Source organism: Mus caroli, chromosome 10 (assembly GCF_900094665.2).
Source record: "Mus caroli chromosome 10, CAROLI_EIJ_v1.1, whole genome shotgun sequence".
Lineage (NCBI taxonomy): Eukaryota > Metazoa > Chordata > Mammalia > Rodentia > Muridae > Mus > Mus caroli.
In genome coordinates, this window is record NC_034579.1 from 21,258,361 (window position 1) to 21,285,422 (window position 27,062).

At 42.8% G+C, this 27,062-nt stretch overlaps 1 protein-coding gene and 1 non-coding gene across 5 annotated transcripts in view; both read right to left on the reverse strand.

Annotated features, from left to right (window-relative positions):
• Akap7 (A-kinase anchoring protein 7) overlaps positions 1-27,062 on the reverse strand; it is a 121,307-nt gene that overhangs the window by 82,180 nt on the left and 12,065 nt on the right. For all 4 annotated transcript variants that reach the window (XR_003837806.1, XM_021174351.2, XM_021174352.2 and 1 more), the window contains exons 4-5: positions 15,520-15,656; positions 11,358-11,518 (exon numbers count right to left, since the gene is read on the reverse strand). Coding sequence is in view for 3 of the 4 variants with exons in the window: in XM_021174351.2 (XP_021030010.1) it covers positions 11,358-11,518; positions 15,520-15,656 (298 nt within the window). In the remaining variant the exon portion in view is untranslated. The remainder of the gene's footprint in view (positions 1-11,357; positions 11,519-15,519; positions 15,657-27,062) is intronic.
• On the reverse strand, positions 9,994-10,122 carry LOC115032238. The gene has a single exon (XR_003837892.1). It is a non-coding gene; the product is annotated as a small nucleolar RNA SNORA17 (small nucleolar RNA).

Here is a 27,062-nt window from a genome sequence, read left to right on the forward strand (position 1 = left end):
AATATATACAAACATCAGAGCCAGCATCACCAAATATATACAAACATCAGAGCCAGCATCACCAAATATATACAAACATCAGAGCCAGCATCACCGGTAGTTTGTGTTCTGTTACAGCAGCAATCGGGAATCACAGTACAGGTTAAAGAAACACAAAGTTTCAATAAATGAATGGAACACCAAGGTGACTGTAGAAAGGGGGAGGGGTGATAACAAGCCAGATGCCATAAAACACCAATGAAGAAAGATTTTTTGTAAGGTCAGGACAAGAACAAAAAATAAAGACCAGGGTGCTGCAGTGACACCTCTGAGTCCTGGGTATGATGGAATTGGAGAAATGTACAGCTTCCTCATCAACAGAAACTACCATTTCAGATAAAAAGCTGTCTTTTGGCTAAGCCAAAAAGGCAAGGGTATTCTCAGAAAATGTCTGGGGAGCCCAGCCGCTAATTTACAAACTGACAAGATTTCATATAATTCATCCAAACAGAATCTCGTCAAATTGCCTGGATGCACATGATGGCTCTGCCATTTACCAGCAAGTAAGGAACTTCACCTCATTTTTGTCTATCAGGTAACCAGGTGGGGCTAGGGTGATGAGCCCTACCTCACAGTTTTGCTGAAACTAACGAATTGATATGTGAAAGATGATTAGAGGGACTGACTGGCAAAACAGCTCAGAGGTTAAGAGTACTTGCTGCTCTTGCAGAGGACCCAGATGCAGCACCCAGCACCCACATCCAGAGCATAACTCCGGGTCTATTGGATACAGTGCCCTCTTCTGGGCTACACAGGGACTTGCACATAAGGCACACATACAAACAAAACAAAGTAAAAACAATGAATCTTCATTTATAGGTCCAACTGAAAAAATCAAGCAAATGAAAAAGGAGACAGAAAGGTTAAAAGAGAAACAAGGAAAGAAAAGAAGCAGGGAGAACAACACATGACAACAGGCAAAAATGAGAGGGAGAGAAGACAGGCCCAGGCTCAGGACAGGGAGCACGGACAGGAAGGAAGTGCAGCCCAGAAGTGCAGCAGTTATTCTGTCCAGAGATAGCCCAGTGCCGGCCATAGGTGAAGGGTCAGCAGGCTCCTGAGAGAACAACCGCCTGGCCTGCGTTTGGAAACCTTCCATCAGTAACTCAGCAGTCTGAGAGACCCAAAAACGCTGGGAATGAAACAATCTCCTTAAAAAAAAAAAAAACAGAAATACAGTTTGTCCTCTCCATCTGGGGGGAAAAACAGCAGTCAAAATAAGAGAAAGCATAATGCTCAAATGAACATTCTAAATCGTTTCATTTTCTATTTTATGAGATAAATGTACTTGGAATCGTTTATCATGCTAACCAAAGGCACTTTTTCTCATTGGAGCAAAAATATGCCAAGACCATTGTAATTCTAACAGGCTGAAGTTTTAGCAATCTCTCAATCTAATAACCTTCTTAACAAAATTGCATTTAGCTTAAAAATGAATAAAATTCCATATCCATTTCTATGCACAAAGCTTCTCAGAGCAATTTCATTATTGTAAATGTAAATAAATGTCATATAAATTCAGTTCTCTGTATCTTCATAACCCCTAAGGCTACAGGATCATGCTAGGAAGAGTTGATGCTGTTTCTGGAAAACAAGATGAAGATAGGAAGGTGTGAACCAGAGCCCCTGAGGTGAAATAACTGACATCTCTCCAGGAGCCCCCACCATAAACACACAGATTCCAGAATGCAAAGAGCCCCCCCCTACAAAGATGGAATCTGGCCCTTCACCCAACCCACAAAGATGGGCCCTGCCTCTTCACCCCGTCTACAAAGATGGAATCTGGCCCTTCACCCAACCCACAGAGATGAGCTCTGCCCCTTCACCCAACCCACAAAGATGAGCTCCACCCTTCATCCTATGGGTACAAAATAACCTCTCACATTAGAAGGACAAAAAGAATTTGTAGCAGCATGGCGGCTTGTATAAAGACTGACAGAGAGGGAAGGGGACATTGTTTACTTTGTTTTGTTGAGGTCTCAGAATCCTGTAACAAAAGACAAAGTAACAAGAAAATGCACACAATTTTATTTAGTTTCCTGCACCTTGGAACCCTTCATAAGAAATTGAGGACCACGCTCTTTCCAGTTCCCCCCAAACCAGGTAAACCTGCTTGATTTTTTTTTAAAGTGGGTTTGACAATGTGGCTAGTTATAGAAAAAGAACAATTAGATTAAAATTCTGATCTGATAATATCAGGCTGGGAGAGCTTAGCAAGGCCTTCAGAGGAAAGGCCATTCGTTTCCTTCAGGGGTAAGGAAGACAGCATCTCAAATGTAAGCCAGACAGCCTGCTTCCAGGGATGGTTAGAAAATCCCTCCAAGTTTATAAACTTCTTCAGATGAAGGGCAGGAGGTCAGAAAATGACTGGCCACTTCTCCTCAAATTTGGTCTTTAGTTTAAAATGCCTTTGGATATGGGAATGTGCCTCAGTGATTAAGAGCACCAGCTGCTCTTCAAGAGGACCCAGGTACAGTTCCCAGCACCCACATGGCGGCTCACAACCATATGTAACTCCAGGTCCAGGGGATCGGATGCTTTCTTCTGACTTCCATGCGGATCAGCCACAGTCATGGTGCAGAGATATACAGGCAGGCAAAACACCCATATACATAAAATAAAAAAAAAAATCATTAGAGTAAATAAAATGTTTTAGGGTATGGACTGGAGAGATGGGTCAGAGGGTAGAGAGCTTACGCCAGAAGCATGAGAATATGTGAGTTCAGATCCCTAGTGCCAGTGGGAAGCTAACCACAACAGTGTACACCAGCAACCCGAGGGCTGGCTGTGCAGAGGCAGGTGGATCCCTGGAGAGCTCTTGCCAGCCAGCCTAGCCAAAACAGTGAGCTCAGGGTTCAGTGTTAAAGCAAAGATTCACTAAAGAAGACCCAGAACACAAAACTCTGACCTACACACACACACACACACACACAGACACACCACACACATACACACACACTCACACACCATAAACACATATGCATACCACAGGAACATACACACAAAAAATATTTTTGAGCATGATACCATAAATCCCATCTATGGAAAAGCTCATTAATTTAGACTCTATGTTTAAATGCACACAAGAATGTTTCCCAACCTTATACACTGAATTGTTAAACCACTTCTTTTTCAAACAAGGTCCAACTGTGTTGTCCAGGCTTCTAACTCATGTTCTTCAAGCAAGGCTGGAATGAGGTTCACACCCAGAGCCTTAACATTCCTTATTCTGATAATCTTCAGTAATAAGTTCAAACGGCAGCATCTAAAGTCATTTGATTTTTATAATGACTTTGTACTGCTTTAAGAGTTTAACTTGAGAACTAAGACTTCTCTCAATTAAAACTAGGTAAGCCATACTATTTACATCCATTACAATCTCTCCTGCTTTCCACTAAGTCTGACGAGCTCTGTCTCCACTGCTCCAGACAAACATTTAAGATGACTACATAGACACATGTATACACACACACACACACACATAGTTTATAACAGTTTTTAAATAATATCCTGCCAGATGAAATATATTCTTCTGAAAGTTAGGATATACCATTTGAACAAAAAGTTATGATACAATATAAAAACATATATTAACCTATTGTATTGATGCCATTAGGTAACTAGTCAGATGTGTGCAGGCTTAGAGGATATTAGGGCGTAGACCCTTTATAAACAAAGACTAGAACTCCATGACTCTAATTACTGTTTGAGGAATGAGACCTGAGTCATATGTCTAGCCCTGGGAGGAGATAGGACATCCTGAATTTCCCTGAAGGTCATGGATAACTATCTAAACCTGGTTTTATGAGTCCTAAACCTTATAAGGTCACGGTTTAGCAAAATATCTGATGAACAGCCATTGAGTCTACCTAACAAAGCCAGTCACCCAGGCAGGGAAATGTCCCTCAGGAAGGTGGCTGGTGCAGACACCTTAGAAAACCAGTCTTGCATATAGAGAGGTCGGCCACAGCTCTGGCCGCTGCCCACTCTCACCTCCACAGTGCTTTCCATTACTCGGCAACAAGCCATATCTACCTGTGTGTCTTCCTTGGCTTCTTTCAAAGGGGTCAGGGGACTGAGGGGAGGCCAGAGAGAGATCCCAATAAAGATGCTGTCGGTCTTCAGATGCCTGATTCTGAAGAATTCCTTTAAAACCAAATTTAGAGACTGTGGATGGAATTCAGTGCCAGGAATATACTTGTAATGGCCAAGGCCCTGCGTTCAACCCCCGATGCCAAAATGTAATCCAATGAACAAAAGAAATAAAATACTAAAACTTGTCTACATTCTGACTATGCGAATACTCCATGGAAGGCGGAAGCAACCCGACTCCAGTGCCTGTTGTTTTCAGGGCAGTGCCTGATCCCTAACAGTTGGCATCGTAGCACGCATACACAATGTCAGCAGTTGGAAGCTAAGGCAGGAGGTCCACTTGGAGCTCAAGGCCAGCCCGGGCTACACAGTACCAGGCAGGGCTACAGAACAAAACCTTTTCTCAAAACAACAACATGAATAAATAAAATCTTCTGCTTCAATGCGTAAATAAATGAAAATCTCCCATGACTATTAATATGTCTGGATTTCTTGTGAGCACACTGGAAAAATACAAAGAAAAGCAACAGTATAATACATGACAGGTTAAAAGTAAGCTTAACAGCTGGTGATGTTTTCCCTCCGATTTCTATTTTTTGTATTGTTTTAATGAAATTTTCAGAGTATAAATACTCCTAGTCCATCTGGAATAAGGAAAGGAATTACAGGGGCAGTGGCCTGTGCTAAAATGACGAATGAGCATGCGCAGGCTCTTGCAGGGGCAGTGGCCTGTGCTAAAATGACGAATGAGCATGCGCAGGGCTCTTGCTCCCATGACAGCTGGTGAGAGCTCACATTCCTCGGCACACAATGTAGCTTTCATCGATACTGGAAAGTATTTTTGTGGGAATATTTGCAGCAAATGGATGGAATTCTTGTTGCAAGCCCCCATTGAATTATTTAAAAGGACAATGACTGACTGACTAATTAGAAACGTTCTGGTGATAGTTACATTACAAAGGAAAAGACTCAGACTTAACATTTTCTCTCGAGTCAGAGAGAAAATACAGTGTTGCCTGTGGGCATTGGTTCTGGAATGATCTGCCCTCACAGCTCTGTGAGCTGCCTTCCCGTCTGCCAGCTAAGGCGCTTACATCCTATTTGCCTTCTAAATGCTATTGCTCAGATGGCTGCTTGTTCATACTTTGTCCGACCCTACCCCAAAACAGGACTTAAGATGATTATAAACTAAAGGAAAAGAGAGAAAGGAAGACTAAAACTAGGAAGACGGCTGATGTCCTACAGTCTAAATCAAATAAACTTAAATCTAAGTTCTCTCACAGGCAAGTCTGCCTCAGAAGACACAAGTTAAACATCCGACATTCAACAAATAAAAAAACATTTTGCTTAAGAAAATGTTCTGGTACTGAGATTAAAAAATAAGTTGGGCATGGGGTGGGACTATAGCTCAGTAGAGTATTGTCTAGCACACACAAAGCCCTGGGTCTGTCCTGAGCGCCGGGCCTGGTGGTATGTGTGGAAGGCAAGACCATCCTCAACTACACAGTGAGTGGGAGGCCAGCCTGGGCTACATGAGACTTTGTCCCAAAACAAGATTACAAACAAAACAGAACGAGAAAATTCCAATTATCATCTTCTTTTTTTTTTTTGGTTATTTAACATATTAAAACCTAATAAGCAACATTTACTTTTAAATACATAGATAAAATTTCTCTAAGCCGTGAAAGTGAAAGATTTTGAAAGCAACTTTGTCATATCACGTCTACAGAGACATGGTTTTATTTAAGTAAGTTTTCAATTTTCTGATGGTCTGATCTAGTCTAAGAAAAGGAAAACTGAAGAAAGCATTTGATGAATGCACCTAGCAAAGGCACTGTTAGAATCTTCTCTCTAGCCTGTCCTTCAGCAGGTACCCTGTGTTACCATTATAAATGATGCCCCATTAGGAAACTGGGTACTTCAAACTTACCTACTTTTATTTTTTACATTTATTTACATTTGTGCATGTGCATGCACATACATGATCAAATGTCACAATGACTGTAGGGCAGTCAGAGGACAACCTGCAGGAACTGGTTTCTCTCCCTCTAACATGTGAGCCAAGAGAATCCACTCAGATCATGGGGCTTGTGGCAAGCGCCTGTACCCACAAGACCACCTCACGGGCCTCAATTATCTACCATATGTTTATATTGATACTTTCTCTATCAACCTTACTGAACTCTACACCGAGCTTTAACGGTCTTTCTTCTTCTTTGAACTTCTATCATTTGTTCTGCTTTGTGAGTAATGGAAGAATATTCTAAGAATCTCTGTCAAGAATAACACCCCTAAACTCCCAAAATTCAACCTACTGTTCTCTGGCCATTACTAACCCTTACAGCTTTCTCATTTGTAGGTTTCTACTAATACTAACCTTCAGCCCTCTTGTCCCAGTCTCCCAATATTAACCTCTCTCCATCCTACTTCACTCTCTAGTAGAAATCAGATAACATGCCATCAGACGCACTTAGCACTCTGTGTCAATCTCCACGCCTCTGGTCCCTTTAATTCAACTGCCTGTGAAGGTCAAGCATGCATTAACTCAGTTTCCTCGCTCCACTCCATGCTTAGAATCGTACCGAGAAAATAAGAAAGTAGGAGTTCTGGAATATCATCCTAAACACACTTGCAGTGATGTCCCATCCCATCATACACAGCTCGCAAAATTCCCCTCTCTGTTTCCCTTGCCCACTACTTAAAGCTTTTACTATTAGTCTAAAATCATTCTGCACTCTTTTTGGGGTTTTTTTTTTTTTTTTTTTGGTTTTTGGTTTGTTTTGGTTTTTGTTTTGTTTTGGTTTGGTTTGGTTTTGTTCACTTAGTAAATTAATTTCCTCTTACTGATACTCCTAGGTGTGTAATTTAAACTCCAACAAAACTATACTACAGGCCAGGTGGCGCAGTCAGGAGAGGTGCTTGCCGTGAAAGCCCGGCAGCTTATATTCGATTCCCAACAGCCATGTAAAAGCAGGAGGAGAAAACTGAGGCCACAGAGTTGCCCACACGACTATTAATTGACCTCCACACAAGTGTGTTGCACGTGCACTTCCACACAAGTGTGTTGCACGTGCACTTCCACACTGACACAGAGGACAGACAGAATATGTTGCAAATACCTAAACTAACTGCTCAGCTCAGTGCTCCATCTCCTGTGAAAATGTCCCTGAAGTACAAATTTCTGGTTTCTTTAAAAACTCATGTCATGTTATGTCATGAGATGTTTTCTGGAAACTATCTTGTGAGAGGGCATGTGATGTTTTGCTGAAAACGTACACCTGAGAGGGGCCATGGTGTTTAGAAAGAACATAAATAGAACCCCACAGACAGTGAGAGGATGCCCTTGATTGCTATGCCATGTACTACTTTGGTGGTCTTCGTTCAGGACGTTCTTGCATTTCTACGATGTGCAGTGCTTCACTGTTCTTCCCTTGTCTTTCCTGGTTTTCACTTTGTAGAGAGAAACACCAAAGGGCTTCTCGTGGCACTCTGGCCGCTAATTTTGGCCACTTCCACCGACTGGTGCCAATTCAGTGGAGCCTTGCTCTTTCTGTTGTATACTGCTATTGCTTCTGGCTTCTGGTTCATGTTTGGTGTTTGCTATTGGACTGGCCTGTTGGTATTGAGGCCCCAAGGAACTATTTATAAACAGGCCCACAATTCCATTTTCCTATGAACCTTCTCTCTCCCCTACCTCTGGTTGGTGGGCTAGAAGGGAGGTTGAAGCCTTTATGAAAAAGTAGGTTTTGAAAAATCTAAGCCTACAGTCCTCCATACATAAGCTTCTCCTACAATTCCTTAGTGCACGGCTCCACCTCAAGGTCTAGACATCATTGCCTTCCATGACATCCACTCATCTATGTGTTCTGTGAAAGACTATTCCTCAGAGAACCAAGAAGTGCATTTCAGTGTTTGTTTATCCTAAGCAACTGCTTAAGCAAAGTAATGAATGGTCCCACTAAAGTGCAATCCCTTCACCCTGGAATTATATAAAAGAAATGAGTTTAGGAGAAATGAATTTAGGGAAAATAAATTTATCAAAATCTTAGTTAAGACAAATTTGACTGTAACATCAATAGCAAATTTTACATTCACTAGATAAAATGCTCATGTGTAAAATATTTTTTCACATAAACAATAGAAAAAATCTTTTACTGAAAGTTAAACAGCATTTTGCTTAATATACCTGAATGGATAGTGACTAGACAAACTTCCGCTCCTCCCGGGACAGTATTGTTGGCACCACTGCTGTGCCTTCTATAGTCACAGACAGTCTGAGTAGTGAGAATCCTATGACAACACTGCCACTCACAAAACACTAATCTCACATTCTCTTTTTAAATTTTTTATTGGTTCTTTGTGAATTTCACATCATGTACCCCAATCTCACTCACCTTGCCCTTTGCCCTTGAACATTACCCCCCAACACAGAAAAACAAAAGCTTGCTGTGGACACTGTAGTGTGATGCCACGTGTCCCAAATGTGTGCAACTGTTCACTGCAATGACTCCTTGGTCTGGTACGAGGCCTCTGGCTTCTGCTACACTATCAATACTGGCTCCTCACTAGGACACCTTTTTGGATATCCTCTGGTTGCCCTGTGTCATGGAGACCCTGTAGTTTTAGATCTGTAGGACCGGCCCCTTCAAGTGCTCCAGCAGTTCATCTATGAGGTAGGTAGATGTTGGGGTGGGTCAATTCAAAGTCCTGGATCTGGGCGTAAGAGGTAGGTATCTGAGCTGGTCAGTCCACAAGCTTTTACAAGCTCGGGCCCTCCAGGCTGGCTCACCCACAAACCCCACAACCAAGGGCAGCTCTACCCTGCTGCCCAGGTGAGGTACTGGCCTGCTCTCTGAGTGTTACAGCTGGTGAGAGGCACGGCCAGTTCTCCCACTCTCATAACCTCGAGGCCAGCTTTCCTGTCTTCCATAGATGACAGAGGATGAGAAAGAGGAGGAGAATGTCTCTCCCTCATCCTTCACACCGCCCAGCAGACAACAGGCAGGGCCACCTCTCCCGTGCTCACACCTTCCGGATCCACATCAGGATGAGCTCTACCGTGCTGCCCAGGTGAGGTACAGGACCTGCCCTCCCAAGTGCTCCAGCAGGGGAGGGGCAGGAGCAGCTCTCCTGCTCTTATGACCCCAGGTCCATGTCTCCTACCTGCTGCCAGTGTACTGGGGCAAGGGGGAAGGAGGATATCGCTCCCTTGTCCACACCACTGCATGAGAAACAAGTGGTAGGGCCAGCTCTTCCTAGCTTTTATCCTCAGGGCCAGCTCACCTGTAACTCCCACAAAGTGCGGGGGGGCCCCACTTCCCTGAGTACTGCAGCTGGATAGAGGTGGCATCAGCTCACCTGCTCTCCTGTCCCCAGGGCCAACTCTCCCACTATACCCAGTGAGAGGTGGGGCCAGTTCTGCACAGCCCTCAGTCATCAGCATGTCCCCAGGCAGCATCCCAGACCAGGGACATCCACCTGGCCCTTGGTGCTAACAGACCCCTGCTGCTGCAGGGCCACAGACTCAGACATGACCCCCAGTGCCAGCACAGGCCAGGACCCTACCATGGTCCCAGATGGCATCACCAGTTGCTAACATCAGGCTGTTCCTCACTGCACTTGAGTCTCTGGTTCTGCCTCTCTTCATTGTGCCCACATTCTTCTGCTTCCATTTCTTGGTCACTTACTTGCTCCTCTTAGTGGTACTTGGGGTCTCTGAGCGTCTGGGGTCATCTCAGGAGTGGTCTCAGGAGTGCTGTGCTGTGCTCATGCACTGGGCAGGGGTCATCTCGGTCATAGTCTTCCCTCCCAGGCCTGCACAATGCCAGACTGGTGGTAGTCTCTGGCTCCCTTTTCTCAGGGAGTGTTAGACTACTGTTCATTTAGATGTTCATAGGTTAGAACACTGAGCCTAGACATAGGATTTCTCTCCTCTGCCACCCACTTACACACACAGGACTCAGCAGCCACACCTGGCACCTGCAGGGCAGGTCAAATTCTTTAAAGCATAGAAGAAACACCAACCATGAAAACCAATTCCCACTCCACCCAGACTTCCACTAAAGTGTGCTTTTAAATAAGCAACTATTAACACACAGAGGTAATATAGTATGAAGAATAAAAGCATGTCCTAAAGGGTCACAGACAATGTGATGTTCTCTTTATCATGTTAAAACCAACTAAAATAAATATGCATATATTTTAAGGGAATACAAGGACCCAGCTTCAGGATGGCGACCAAATTAAATGGAGACAGACCCAGAAAGAGATTGTAGGGATAACAACAACCTGTGGAAACCTTAGCTCTCATTTTAGTACTAGACGTTCCGTTCCTACATTATTTTTTAAGTAGTTAAAAGGAAAGGGAAAGAAAAAAGAAGAAAAAAAGAAAAAAGGAAAAAGAAAAAAGGAAAAAAGAAGAAAAAAAAGAAGAGGAGAAAAAAGAAAGAAAAAAGAAAAAAAGGAGAGGGAATAAGGGAGGTAGAGGGTAAAGAGGAAGAGGGAAGAAAAGGGAGGAGAGAAGAAAAGATAAGTATAGGGGAAAAGTCAAAAGAGAAAAGTAACCACACATAGACCAAACACTGACAGTGTTTCAGACCAAAGAGGAGTGAGCATTCTCGACTGCTCAAGATAACTCCACACAGCACTGAGTGCAGTGTGCAGCCTACCACTAACCTACTATCTCCCAGTCAAACCCAAAACTCACCCACCCATCCCAACCCCCACTTTGTCGCAATTGAGTGTGTTTGCTATAAGTGGCCTATAATGAATGTGGGGCCTCAGACTCTCCTAAGTAGACATTCTCCTCAGCAAAAATAGCCAAAGGGGAGGAGGGGGCTGTACAAATGAAAAACATGACTAATCTTCATTGATTGGTTCTCTGTAATAGAGGTGACAGTTCCCGCAAGCCTCTGAGTAGGAATGGTGATTGTCTCTCATTCTCTCAATGCTTACCAAGGGCTGATCATATGTCGAATCTCATAAGCAAAGGACTTACAGTTCATACTTGAATCCAGTCGAGTATTTTCCCTAGAAAGCTCCAGAATCAAGAGTCTCCTCAAGAGGACCTCCCAGGCTTTTAGCCACTCCTCACACAACAAACACCAAAGCGGTTCGTGTGCAGTGAGGTTATACTGGTTCTCCAAGTTAGAAGACACCAGATCTCCATGACAGCCACTGGCAAAAGCACACATGAGGTTTCCTGAGTGCAGTACTGTCCGTCTTACCTGCTATCTCCAGGAGTGCGCTAACGTGATCTCCATCTGCCAGCTTCACAAAGCCAACCTGACCTTGGAAAGTGTCAATCCCTTGGAAGGGCAAAGCCAAGTGTTTCCCTTCAAGGATCTCCTCAACAAATGGCTTCAATTCCAAAAGTGCATCGGTACCGCTAGTGAGAGACGACGTTTCAGCAAGGCATAAAAAACAAAATAGAAAAAAAAATAGGGAATAAAGAAATCCAATTTTTTAAAGGTAAATTGTATATTATAGTAAGTATTTCAAAGTTCAAAATATCATTTAAATCTAACCTATGGTTAAAACCCAATATTAGTCTTTAGACAACTATAGAAGTGACTTAAGTCTTTTCCTAGTTATAATTACTATTAAAGACATAAAAGCAGATGGTATTTCATTCTTCATCAAGAAACTTCTAAGTCAGATGTGGTAGTACACACCTGTAAACATGGCACTCTGGAGGCTGAGGCAGGAGGACAGCAAATTTGAGTTTGAGGGCAAGCTGGACCACAGTAGTAGACTACAACAAGACCTTAACTCAAAATAAACAAATCATAAACTGCTAAGAAAACACTACCAGAATAAACTCAAAGTGCTGTGTGCACAGCTCAGCTGTGGAGCGCCTGCTTGCTGTGCACGAGGGCCTACCGAGATTCAATCTCCAGTCCTAGATCCAATCTATCCCTCCGGGGTAGAGAAAGAATTAAAACTACATTTTTACTAATGTTTTACTAATGATATAGCCCAAACCAACCTACCACACACAGGAACTTTGCTAGGTTGTAAGGAATGTTCTAATCTTCTGTTTGTTTTTTGTTTCCAGGAGTGGGGTTTGAGGCAGGTTCTCATGTATCGAAGGATGGTTCTGAACGTGTGGCCACCCTGCTACCACTTCCCAGATGTTAGGGTGACAGGCACGCACCATGCCCAGTATGAAACCCAGGCTGTGTCTGACAGAGCAGACAAGCACTCTACCAAGCAAACCATGTCCCCAGCCCAAGTCCTAGATTCAAAACAAAACAAAAGAAAAACAGGACTCACTGTTTGCAATGCATTCCACTAAAACTGAAATAGGCATTTTCTCTCAAAATACAACACTCTTTGTGATATGTTTTTTTTAAAACTGGGTTCAAATAAAGTATAAGTTTATTTATATTTATTATATTTATTTATATCTGCCAACCAGAGCTAACTGCTTGTTAGAGCTGTTTAGCCCGTGCTCACTTATGGCCACTTTGTGTTTCAAATCTTCATTGCTCTTTATACTTCGAATCAGATACTAGCAAACTGTGCACGGTCTTAAACTTAGGGTCAATCACTTCTACTTCCGTCTCAAAAAGAATTCTGGTGGGTGTACCTTATCATGAGAAAAAAATTGAACTCTCACTAGAGGGCAGCAATTGCTTAAAAAAGAAATGAACACAGGCGGTTTGGAGAGGCTTTTCAAACTTTCATCTAACAAACCTGCCTCTGAATCAAAGCAGACAAATACTCGAAATACAGATTTCTGTAGTGTTTTCATATTTCTAAATTAATCTTTTCACACCCAAGCTCTGAAGGAACCCGTGCATGCACTTCAGCCACACTGTAGAGACAACATGATGGCTTTTACATGCCAGCGTTTCTCCCTGCGCCTCCACGGCTACCTCTGAAGTCAGGTGTGCCTAACTGCATTCGCAGCCATGGGACACAGACACACTCCTGGTCCAACACTGCCCTTCCCTTCGCTGAGTTCTGTGAGGCAAAGCACGGGATCACAGAGCACTCACACACGTACAGTAGACTGAAGGAATTAACACAAGCTAAGGCAAACCATGAGAGGGAGACTAAGACCTCCAGAAGCAATGAATCTGCAGAGTCCTGGTAAAGGAAACAGGCGGCCTACACAGTGCTGGTGTTCAGTTGTCTGGCTGTATAAAGCAAAAAAGCATTTACCTAATGAGATGCTATTGATCCAGAGGGTGCCTTAGGAAGCGCCGCTATCTGATCCTTCTAAAAGTGGGATATCTTCTCAAGAGTGCTTCGTGAAAGACTTCTATTTATTTAAATTTATTCTTTAACTTAAATAAAGGTTTTTAATTTTTTTAAAAAAGAGTATATACATAACAAAACAGAACTCTGAAACTGAGTTCAGGACAGTTGATATTCAAATTAAGCTAGGACAACTATCTTATCAATTAACAGCTGCTTTATCCTAAAATATTTCTACTTCTTCCTTCTACACTGTGAAGACACAAAAGGACCTCATATAATAGCTACCAAAACCAGTTCATGATTTTAAAAATGTCTGTTGGATATATTCAACATCCAATCTATTGACTAAACCCTAGACTTTTTTTTTAAGATTTATATATTTAATGCTTATAAGCACACTGTCGCTATTTTTAAACACACCAGAAGAGGGCATCGGATCCCATTATAGATGGTTGTGAGCCACCATGTAGGTGCTGAGAATTGAACTCAGGAACTTTGGAAGAGCAGTCAGTGCTCTTAACCACTGAGCCATCTCTCCAGTCCAAGATCCTAAACTTTGAAGAATTAAAATGAATATGGACTAGGAACTAATCCAAATAGTTAGACTAGGGGTGATAAAAAAATCATTCACATTAAAAACTGTCTCTCCAGAAAATGCCATCCATTTTCTAGTTAGGTGCCCAGACAGAAGACACACCTTGCATCACAGCATCTCTTAGAAGTTGACAGCCCTGTTCCTCCAGATGTGGGCAGGCTTCATGAAATCAGCTGAAACCCTTGGAGAAAAGACTTGGGGCCAAAGGAATTCTATTCCCAGACTGCCTTTGGACTGAGCCCATAACACACACTCTTCTGGCTCGCCAGCCTACCAGTCTTCCCAATAGATTCCAGACTTACCAAAACCCACAACCATGTGAGCCAGTTCTGTAAATGAATCTCTACCTATGCAGCTAGTTCTACTTGGATGGGTAGAGAATGGGAATTTGTGTGCTCATACCCGACCTCTTCTGTCCTTAGGGAACCCTGACAATTGATAATGTAGGACAGCTATTGCTAGGGACCAATCCATGGCGCAGGGTGAGATTCTGCCCATCTACTCTCACTCCAGGGCACACCTTTGCTTTGTCTTCCTTGAGAAGCATCAAAGCATTTGTTTCTTCTTATGATTGGTATATTGATAAGCTGAAATAAAGCAAGTCATATCTCTGCTTCTCTCTGCCCTTGAAGGTCATAAAGATCAGAAGACTGCTGGCTGTCACACAAGGGTCGACTGCGTCAAGACCTTAACGACATTCATCATAATGTGACCAATCGTGAATTACTAATGTATTTTCTTTTCCTCTCTTCTATGTTTTCCTCACCCTCTCCCCAACTCAAGCCTTTTCTTCATTCCCTCAGGAGCCATATGGGTCAAGGCAGAAACAGGAATAGTCTTTTGTTCATCCTTGCTTTGGTTTTCCAAAGAATTCAAGCTTGAACTTAATACATCAAATGCCACAGGAGACAGCAAGGAATTCTCCACTCCAGCAATCAGTGACTTACAGTCAACCTTTATGGACTGTGGAGTGGAGGCGTGGAATGGAATAGCATGGCCCTGAGAGTGACTGGGGCAAGCTGAACCAGAAATGACCACCCCACCCCAGGAAAGTAACAGCTCTGATGACAGACAGCCACAAGTAAGAGCCTGCTGGGGCACGTGCTATGCTCTCTCTTGTACTGACACTGTTTACTAGGATAGCAGGCATATGCCAGGCTGCTGAGAAAGGGTGGCTCTGTCAGAGTTCCTGAATCTTCACCTAGAGACTCTGCTTAGACTCTAGCACCAGACGCCAGAGTGTTCTAGATAATTAACATAGGCACTAAACCTGTGTAACCGAATAATACCACTGATAACAACAGAGTGAACAGAGCATGTTGATTACGAGTACTGAACCAGCATGTAGTGGAACATGTCTTAACCTCAACAGTTAGTCAGCTGAGGTCAGAGGCCAGAAGTCCAGGGCCACACTTGACACATCCGGTCCACATTATATAAAGCAGAAAATAAAAAGCCCTGTCTGCATTGACTTGCAGTCACAGTAGTCGGGAATAAGACTACTTCATTAAATTCCCATGCCTCGTTGGGCTCACAGTGCTTGCTCACAGTGGAGTAATAATAGGGAAAGGGAAGATGGTACTCACATATTTACTTCATCTTCGTTTAATAACTGCATCACTAGCAAGGTGATATGAAAGGAGCCGTCGCCAACCATGGCTTTGGTCAGTCGCTTATCCTGCTGTAGTATCGAATTTTGCAAGACTTTAATTCCAGTTGTAATCTAATCACACATACAAAAAAAAAAGAAGAGACAAGATAAAATTTGAAGGAAAAATTTAAACCAGTAAGAAAAATAAGCATCAAACTACCAAAATTAAAGTGAAGATGAGATTCCACAACTAAATAAACATGCAATTATTTGTTTAGTTGTTCCCACACTTGCTAGAGAGTTAACTGGATGCTTGGTATGATATATAAACATAGACAGGCAGAAATGTGTGTGCATCTTGCAAGCATGGAGCACAAGGCTCTTTCTTTGCAGACTGAGTCACTGACTGAGTGGGAAAACTCCCTGTGGCCACACATTCTTTTAGAAATGTGTCCTTGTAATATGGATCTGACTCACTAATTATGAACATTCCTAAGAGAAAAGCTTTATTCTTCCACAGAAAGGTCAAATCAGCAGACAACATTCCATTTCTGTTAGAAGTAATATTTATTTGTCCCACAGTGAATGCGTTGGATCTCTTCCTTGCTGCCTTTAAGGTTCTCTGGGATAGGAGGAATTCCAATAAGAATGATTGTTGCCATGTTTTCCTAACTTGTGAGAGGTGGGGCATAACCATGGAGACAGAGCTGAAGGCGTCCAAGTCTGACCTTATGCATTCAGGGGAAAGCCCCTCAGCTCGGACTGCTCTCTGACCTCCCTCTCAGTACCTGGTCTTCTGGATCGGGAAGAGGGACAATGTATCTCCCTCCTCCATTTCCTGTTAAGAGTCATAGATTCTAGCCAACTTGTAAACGGCAGTGTACTATGAAATAAAACAGCAAGCCCCAAGAAAGGCCGCAGAGAATTCATAAAAGCCTCAGGACAACAGAATTACTGAGAGAAAAGGAAAGGCTGAGCTCACAATAGGAGCAGCATCCAGTGAAACAAAACAGAACCGGCAGGGATAAGGAGGGAGGGGGTCACGAGCCTAGCAGGCTGTCCTGATTCTGGAGTGTCTGTGTGACCCTGAACAATGCCCGCATTATCCATCTGTGGAATGTACTGAGCAAGTCAGAAGACGCCGTCCTAGGTCCCAGGCTTTCTCCTTGAATCAGCCTTCAAATCCCATGCTTTGGACCCATGGGTTCCCCTTTATGTCCCCGTAGAACCCGGTCTGAGTAAGAAGCTTGTGGAGTCACTTTGGTGAAAACCTCCCATCCCTGGTACCCTGACTACTGTCCCTGTGGCCTTCCTCCAGCTGTGGTTCTACCAGCAATGACCTTACCACTGTCCCTTGTTACAAAGTTCAACTGTACTTCCATGCCGGAAGAAAGCCCATCTTGCTCAGTAAGGCCATTACCTACCTCCTATATCCCACTCCCGTGTCCATGGAGCCTGGTACAGTAAAAACAAATCTAGCCTTAAAATTGTCCAAGGAGGGGGCTGGAGAGGGGTCTCAGCAGTTGTTCTCCCAGAGGACCCAGGTTTGGTTCCCAGCATCCTCGTAGCAGTTCACGACTGTCTGCAACTGCAGTTCCAGGGAATCTGACACCTTCACTCAGACACACATGCAACCAAAACACCAGTGCATATAAAGAATTTTTTAAACATTGTCCAGGGAGATTTTAGCCTCAACTTTGCTCAAATGGAAAAGAAATAAGCAAAATTTGACTGGAGTTGTTTCTAGTCATTGCTGGTTTTGTTAGACAGAAATATAAATTGACCTCAGCCAAGCGTAAGTATCTAACTACCAGAGTGATTACATGACTAGGGTGTTCCAACAAGGTAAACCATAAAAGGCAACTTCATAAGTACAACCAATTTCTTTATTTTACTCCTACCTTTTGCCTATAAATACCTACCCACAACACAAGGAAACTGGAAGGCTAAACCTCCTTTACGTCTACTGTCCCCAGTTCACAAACTGCTCTGTACTCAAACTTAGATTTTCCTCTAAGACAGCTGTTCTCAACCTGTGATTTGCAACCCCTTTTGGGGTGGAACGACTCTTTCACAGGGATCGCCTAAGACCCTGTAAAAATAATTCTACAATTGGGGGCCACCAGAACATGAGGAACTGTACTGAAAGGATGCAGCGTTAGGAAGGCTGAGAACCACTCTAAGAGTTTAGTGGCATCCAAAAAAGATCCCAGTGACCTACAGGAACACTGAGGAGCCAAACTTAAGGAAGGTATCAGGGCCATTGTAGGTCCAGCAAATAGAATACGTCTAAACAAAATACTGACCAGATCTTTAAAAGCTCCTTCTAGGGACCTGACAAACAGCTGAAAGGCCTGTCCAAACTATTTCCATTGTCTGCCCACAGAAGACTGAATGGTCTACCACACAGGCATAGAAGCAGGGGGAAAAAAGATAGATGAGTCACTCTCTGATTACAGTGCCAGATTAGCAATCTCACTTGTTAAACATTTTCATTAAAACACAGCCTGAGTATTTTTTTTTAATTCTATCGATTTTGTTATTACAAAGAACTTCTAAATAGAAATATCACACACCAAAGTTAACTAGACCCAAAGCAGGAGTATTTCTTAAATGACTTTTATGAATATTTATCAGAGGGCTCAGTGACCTGCAGAGAAACATAAGGTTAAACCACAGCCAAACAGTTTAAAAGAACAGTAAGAACAAGATAAGGACCAGCTCAGCCAGCAGGCACAGGTACCTGCTGCCGTCAGCCCCAATACCCGAGCTCAGTCCCCATGAACTGCAAGTCATCCTCTCATCACCAGGTGTATACACAGACAAACCCACACACACTACACTCACACACATACACACTCAGTCACTCACACACACATACACATACTCATACACACACACATTCACATAGACATACACACATACCTTCACTCACACATTCACATAACTGAAATAAAATGCAATAAGAAAAATAAGAAAAATAGTCCAGATGACTTAAAAAAAAAAAAAAAAGCTACAGGGATGAAGATCGAGAAGTTAGCCTCTAAGTCTTATCTCAAGCCGTCCTAATCCAAGAAGCCCTGTAGCTAATAGATTTCTGTCACCATTATGAGTGACGTTGAGGGAAAAGACTGTCCAGTATGCTAACAGTTTTAAAGAAACCGTGTTTTTGGAATAGAAACTTCTCCATCGGGTGGCCCCTCAAGATCTTGACTATTGAAATAAAGGTCCACACTGCTGCTGCTGCACTGGACGACTCCGACATTACTTCCACTAACTCGCTTCCATAGCCAGGGGCAAGCTCAGATCCGAATCAACAGAAAGCACACACACGGTCGGAGGAAAGCAAAACCCATCTCCCCTGTTCTACACTCTTAACAAACCAACAAACCACTTAAAGGAAGTAGATCATTTGGGGAGAGTGATGTTCAAATCAAGCCCGGACAGTCTGTCTGACCAGTTCCCAGGTCTTCTGCACCGGTCTCAGGAATGGCTTTCTTCCTGCTAGGTGACAGTGGGATCGAAAAAGCTTTCTATCCTGAGGGCACCTGTGATGTTCTCTTTGGAGCAGAAGTAATTCCAGGGTTCCTTGACCCTCTGGAGTGTGAGGAATCTGCCCCTCACAAACAGGAAGTGATAAAATAGAAACTCAGACCTCTCTGAAGCGTGTCCCCACCTGTTCCCCCTTTCCCCAACCCTGTCCCCATCACTTGAGGGTTTCCTCCTCAACCAGCACAGGTAAAATTAAAAATATAAACATTCAAGTAGACTGGCCATTGCCTCAATTGCCCAAAACTCCCTAAAGCTGTAGGCACTCACATCAGTAACAGATGCCTGTAGCACTCGAATCCTGCCAGGCAAACACCTGGCAGAGGAAGCACAGGGTTTGTCTAAGGGTTTTCTGCAATACCTGAAATTGTAATTCAAGACAGTGGGTGTTCTGAACCCAATGCTGCTATCTGATGTGCCGGCAGGTTCTAAACAGTTCACAGTGGTAGACCTGATGGAAGTCAGTCATTTTTTTTGCCTTTAAGGATCAGCAGTACACACAGACTGAACGCCATCTGAGTCCACTAAAGGCTCGTCTTACATTGTCAGCCCTGGAATTCATGAGAAAATCTGCTGACTTAATACGTAAAGAATCTGATACGATGTTCCTGCCAAAACAGGATCGGGAACAACCCAGTTCTCCTTCAGCACGTACTTGACCAGCACCGAAAAAGAAAACACCATAGAAAATGTTCACATCTGTAAGAATAGGTCCATTGCTCAGATCATGGGCTGACTGCAGGAAGCGTTCCCTTCTCCCCTGAAAGGAAAGCCGGTCCAAGGGTTCCTCAAACAGCATCTAAGAGATTATAGAGAGGTCTCTCTGGATTTGGGGGATACTACAGATCTTGGTTCATATTTCTCCCTCAAAGTACACATTTTATACGAACTTACAAAAATTGTGGCAGAACTTTCAATATTGGGAGATTTGCAGGACCACACTTAGGTCTGACAGAGTTGGCCCCACAAACATCTTTCAGCATTTAGTGCAATGTCTGACATGTGAGACGGTTTTAGGCCATTTGTGCCTTTGAATTACCCGCAAATTGTAAAACTAAAAATGAAAACCTGTAAAATGCTTAGAGGACTTATTATTTCCGTGGGGAAATATACATAGGGCTTGTACTATAGGATTAAGCTCAAACCTATGAAAATTTAAAAGCTAATCTAATCAAGCAATGAATTTCTAACTATGCTTTGATGCTTCCAATTAATGTATAGATTCCCTGATATCATCTTATGACCTTTTTAAATGCTTTCTACTCCTAATCACAATCTTTAAAGGACAAGAAAAACACGGCAGAATCTTAACTCTATACAGTTAACAGACACCAGTCACTGAATAAAATTCTACAAAACCATTAAACCTTACGCATCACCGTAATCCCCACCACAGGTGAAACTGCACAAAGTATATTTTCAAACCTAATACGAACAGTCAAACTTAAATATGGCATTAAAAGAAACTTCTACAAATAAAGCTTTACAGACATTTTCAATATTCTGCTCACTGAGTTAACAGGAAAGCAGGCATTTTTAACTATTAAACACTACCATTCAGCCACAGTCCGCATGCCTAGAACAATGCAATTAGAAAATGCATCTTTATATCTTTGAAACATTCAATTTTTTCTTTTTTTATTAGATATTTTCTTCATTTACATTTCAAATGTTATCCCCTTTCCTAGTTTCCCCTCCAAAATCCCCTATCCTCTCCCCTCCCCACCTGCTCCCCAACCCACCCACTCCCACATCCTGGCCCTGGCATTCCCCTATACTGGGGCATAGAGCCTTCACAGGACCAAGGGCCTTCTCCTCCTATTGATGACCAACTAGGCCATCCTCTGCTACATATGCAGCTGGAGCCATGAGTTCCACCATGTGCTTTCTTTGATTGGTGATTTAGTCCCAGGGGGCTTTGGGGGTTCTGGTTGGTTCATATTGTTGGTCCTCCTAGGGGACTGCAAACCCCTTCAGTTCCTTGGGTCCTTTCTCTAGCTCCTTCATTGGGGACCCTGTGCTCCACCTAATGGATGACTGTGAGCATCCACTTCTGTATCAGTCAGGCACTGGCAGAGCCTCTCAGGAGACAGCTATATCAGGCTCCTGTCAGCAAGCACTTGTTGGCATCTGCCTAGTGTCTGGGTTTGGTGGTTATATATAGGATGGATCCCCAGGTGGAACAGTCTCTGAATGGTCCTTCCTTCAGTCTCTGCTCTGAACTTTGTCTCTGTAGCTCCATGGGTATTTTGTTCCCCCTTCTAAGAAGGACTCTGAGCTTCTGGGCTAATATCCACTTATCAGTGAGTACATATCACGTGTGTTCTTTTGTGATTGGGTTACTTTACTCAAGATGATATCCTCCAAATCCATCCATTTTTCTAAGAATTTCATGAATTCATTGTTTTTAATAGCTGAGTAGTACCCCATTGTGTAAATATACCACATTTTCTGTATCCATTCCTCTGTTGAGGGGCATCTGGGTTCTTTCCAGCTTCTGGCTATTATAAATAAGACTGCTATGAACATAGTGGACCATGTATCCTTATTACATGTTGGAGCATCTTCTGGGTATATATGTCCAGGAGTGGTATAGCTGAGTCTTCAGTTAGTACTATGTCCCATTTTCTGAGGAACTGCCAAACTGATTCCAGAGTGGTTGTACCAGCTTGTAATCCCACCAGCAATGGAGGAGTGTTCCTCTTTCTCCACATCCTCGACAGCATCTGTTGTCACCTGAGTTTTTGATCTTAGCCATTCTGACTGGTGNGAAGTGGAATCTCAGGGTTGTTTTGATTTGCATTTCCCTGATGATTAAGGATGTTGAACATTTTTTAGGTGCTTCTCAGCCATTCGGTAGTCCTCAGTTGAGAATTCTTTGTTTAGCTCTGTACCCCATTTTAATAGAGTTATTTGGTTTTCTGGAGTCTAACTTCTTGAGTTCTTTATATATATTGGATATTAGCCCCCTATCGGATTTAGGATTGGTAAAGATCTTTTCCCAATCTGTTGGTTGCCGTTTTGTCTTATTGACAGTGTTCTTTGCCTTACAGAAGCTTTGCAATTTTATGAGGTNCCATTTGTCAATTCTTTTTTTTCGAGACAGGGTTTCTCTATGTAGCCCTGGCTGTCCTGGAACACACTCTGTAGACCAGGCTGGCCTCGAACTTAGAAATCCACCCGGCCTATTTGTCAATTCTTGATCTTACAGCACAAGAATTTCTATTCTGTTCAGGAATTTTTCCCCTGTGCCCATATCTTTAAGGCTTCTCCCCACTTTTCCTCTATAAATTTCAGAGTCTCTGGTTTTATGTGGAGTTCCTTGACCCACTTAGACTTGAGCTTTGTACAAGGAGATAAGAAGGAATCAATTCACATTCTTCTACATGATAACCACCAGTTGAGCTATCACCATTTGTTGAAAATGCTCTCTTTTCCACTGGATGGTTTTAGCTTCTTTGTCAAAGATCAAGTGACCATAGGTATGTGGGTTCGTTCTAATTGACTCAATGCATATATAAGTTTTTTTAATGGTATAAATTAGCATGCCTCTCCATGAAAGACATGTTATATTCTAGTACACAGGAAAAGAATGTCTTTGACCTCACTTTGTAACATTGTATCATTGTTAAATCTGCTGCCCCTTTAAGAGTTACTAGAATTCTATTAGTATGCTATCCAGGAGTTTGGGTGTAGCCCGCTGGTAGTGTACTTGTCTAGCATACATGACCTAGGTTTGATTTCTAAGACAAGGAAGAAAAGTACATGTGGCATGCCTGCCACCAAACTTTGTAGCTAAATACTCTTGGAGGCTGGAGAGGTGACTCAGAGGTTAGGGGGACTGGCTGCTCCTCCAGAGGACATGAATCAGAATCCCAGAACCCAAATGGCAGCTCACAGCCACCAGCAACCCTAGTCTGATGGTACCTGAGGCCATCTTCTGTCCTCTGAAGACACTGGATATTCATATGGTACACATACATACACGCAAAATACTCATACACACGCACACAGAGGAGAGAGAGAACACGAAATACTCTCATTTTTCTTGACTGACAACAACCATGAAAATTATTTGAAAAACTAATAAAATAGCAATACTGGAATAAAAAAAAAAAGCCACAAACCAAAGTGTTCTTTACCAAGTGTTTAATATAAGGAAGACCAGAAATACTTTTCTATTTTAGGGCTGAATTCACTAGTCCTCCATACTTGTAGGAAGAGTAGTGACTTCCACATTACAAACAAAGAACTACAGCAGCAAACACTTCTAAAAGTCCTGAAGGAAATTTGCATACAAATTTAGCATACAAAAAGAACTTATTTAAAAATTAGTTCCCTCTTTCAGCTGCTTCTGGCAGGTCCTTTCCAGTCTTTCAGTGCTGACATGTTTGCAATGGTTTGGATCATGAATGTCCCCCAGGCCCCTATGTTAATGGCTTAGTGCCCAGGGTGGAGCTTTGGAGCAGTGACTCTTTGAGTGCCTAGTGAGCTATCATTGGATCACTGGAGGAGTAGCCTTGAAGGGATTTCTGAATCCTGGTTCAATCCTCTTTCTTTTGCCAGGAGGAAAGCAGTTTTGCTCCACCACAGGCTCCATGCATGAAGAGGATTTGGGGCCTCGAAGGACAGACAGCAAGAGTCAATCTCAGATGCTTTGTTAGGGAGACAACCAACAAGCCAGACACGGACAGACAGCAAGAGTCAATCTCAGATGCTTTGTTAAGGGGACAACCAACAAGTCGATTACTTCTCATATGAAAGCTCATAAAACCACGCGTGGGCAGCAGCCAGATAAATAATTACACAGTCGTATCCATTAAAACAAGCCTTGCTATACTTTTTTCTTCTTTTAAATTAATATGTAATTACACGTTAACTGCAAAACACATACTCCTATGCTATGGGTTGGGACATTAACTTGCTGCAATTCTAATTTATTTTCTAATCTAATTTCCAATATAATTTCTTAAAAACATGAAATGAAAAATTTCCGTAATAAAGAATTCCAAACTACTAAAAACATGTTTAAAACGAAGAGCCTTATAATTCTGAATGCTTTCTTTTTTTTTCTTTAACACTGAGTGCCAAGAAGCTGAGGCCAAAAGTGGAGCAACTCATTGTGAATGTCCTGGCTTCCAAGATTCTCTTTGCAGGTCACTAAACTAGAACTTGGAATGCATTCTTCCATTGAAACAATGTGGCAAATGGGCCGCCTTTCCCAGGCCTTCTTACCCAGCCTCAGAAGCAGTTTAAAAAGAAAAATGAACGTTAATTAGATACTTTAAAACAAACAGAAAAGGAGCTTAGCAAAAGATCTGATACATAAAGTCCTATTCCTAGCCAGTGCTCACATTTTTCTCCCCATCGTCCTGTGTAAGTCTGAAAAACGTACTGCTCCCTAAAAGTCTCCCAAGATAGCAAGATTAAATTAAGCTGCATTTCCCACAGCTATAAACCACCTAACCCCATCTGAAATAATTTACTAATGACATTACATTATGAAATAAGCATTTGTATTTATTTATTTTTAAGACTTTGGGAGCTGGGACTGAAACATTTAATTATCATAATGTGAGGACTAGATTCAACCCTCAGCACCATGCTTAAAGAAAAAGGAGTTCTGATTAGGGCTTGGTATGGTGACTCCCTGAAATGACAGTGGGGACCGGGTCTGCGTATGCAAACGCATACACCTACTCCCAGAGAGCACCAGTCTAGACATGGGGAAAGCCAACAAACACACTGTAAAGGAAACAAACTGCACGAGTGACAAGTGACAACCAGAATCTATAAAGACCTTTAATTGAGGGATTAAATGAGAATAGGGAGGTGACCTGGTCAAGAGGGCAAGAGAGGCACAGACAGGAAGGATGGACATGGAGAAGAACAGAACAGCAAGGTCTTTGAAGAACTGAATCAGGAGTCCAGCTCTACCCTGATGTCAATGGGGAAAGCCAGAAGCAAGCAGGAGGTTGGTGTGTTCAGCATGGGGACAGGAATATGAGTACTTGAGGTTGTTGTCCCCTGAAGAAGCTAAACCTCTAATAACCTAGTCACCAGTAGAGCTTGTAAGGTAGTGACAGGTTACCCGGTCTGTGATCTCTGAGCCATACAGGACTCCAGCATCCTTCCTCCCAAATCCCCTGTGGACCAAATCCTAATGAGGATAAAGAGAGCTTTGCAGCCTTATTCCAGTGGTCCCCTTCTTCATGTACTGCATCCCATCACTTGCCCCCACAGCCTCACTGAAAGACACGGAGTTAAGCATTGACAGCAAGAAGACAGAGATACCCTAGGATGGAAGCAAAGCAAAGAATATGAAGGGAGAACTCTAAACCCAATGGCCTACTGAGCCTAGACAACTGGCCCTCTCTCGATCGAAAAGTAAGAAGAATCCAGGGGAATGCAGTTTAGTGTTAGAGCATGTGCTAATATTTATCGGGCCCCCTAAGGCCAGTCACAAGTACAATCAATCAATAAAATGAACCACCCAGTTAAACCCAGAAGTGCAGATCAGTCATGCTAAGAGCTAGCTTGGAGGTGCAAGCAGGGGTGTGCAAGCTACTCATATCCCCTTGCAAAGACCAGCCCTCCTCTGTTAGGGAAGAGCTTTCTTTTTACAACTACACAGCTTTAGAAGTGACACAATTGAGGCAGTGAGGGAGGAAGGGACAGGATCACCCTCACAGCGAAACACATGGAGACTTCAGTCTAAGCAACAAATCAAAACAAAGAGATAAGCCAAAACCCGGCCTCTCTTCTAGGCAGAGGTCACAGTCACATGTCCTCAGGGAAATTGTTCCAGCTGCCTACCATTTGATCTCCTCAGGGCCCAGCTTACGTGCAGCTGCCCACTAACGGGGCAGAAGTTCTCATCCTGCTCCTGCCTAATGTCCATGTGCACATAGTCCTAAAGCAAGAGAAAAACAATCCAGATGATGGACGAGCATTTACAGATGGTATGAGCATCTTGCTCATACTCTAAGCTGTGTATCACCTAAACATTCCCAAGGACAACCTTATTGCTAGTGAGACCAGAATGGGAATCTGTAGTCATTTTTTTCTTCTTATTGTGTCTTCTCTCTAGCTAGACCCTGACTCAAAAACAGGGTACTTCCTAGAATGAGCCAACAAGACATGGTATGTATGTATGTATGTATGTATGTATGTATGTATGTATGTAACTAAAGATTATAAGCAGGACGGGGTGGGGGGAGTCTACCTTTGTGGTTGAGCAGTTGCTGGTAAATCCATGGCCCTGGGTTAGATTATCAGTAACTAACGGAGAGCCTGGTCCAGTAGTTCTCAGCCTTCCTAAAACTGTGACCCTTTAATACAGTTCCTCATGTTATCCCCTACCATAAAATTATTTTTGCTGCTACCTCATAACTATAGTGTTGCTACTATTATGAATCATAATATAAATATCTGTGTCTTCCAGTGGTCTTAGGTGACCCCTGTGAAGGTCTGTTTAATGCCCCCAAAGGGGCCATGAGCTACAGGATGGGAACTGCTGGCCTAGTTAAAGAGAGTATATGTCACTCACAATCAGATTCAGATCTGGCTTAACCTCAGGCTAAGTCGTAAAGGCTGTCTGGTGAACATCATGTGAATTCATTCCCATGTTGCCGCTTCGGGGTTTAGGTTAATACACTACTATACTTTTCTATCTTAAGAGAATCTCGGTACAAGTTCACTGGCTGGTCCCATTTTCTACTGTTTATACAACATTGATTTTGTTTTCATATTTTTAATAGAGTCTTACTGAGTTTAACATGCAATCGGTTGAGTGTTCCTAATCCAAAATTCTAAAACCTAAAATACCTCAAAGCTAAACCACAATGCAAGAAAAAATTTTATACCTGATGTCGTCTGATAAACTGCAGTCAAGACACAGGCACACTAGATATCATGCATTACGTTACCGTCAGGATACGGAAAGAAGGCAAGCACGAGGAGTAAACGCCTTCTTTATTCAGATGTGGA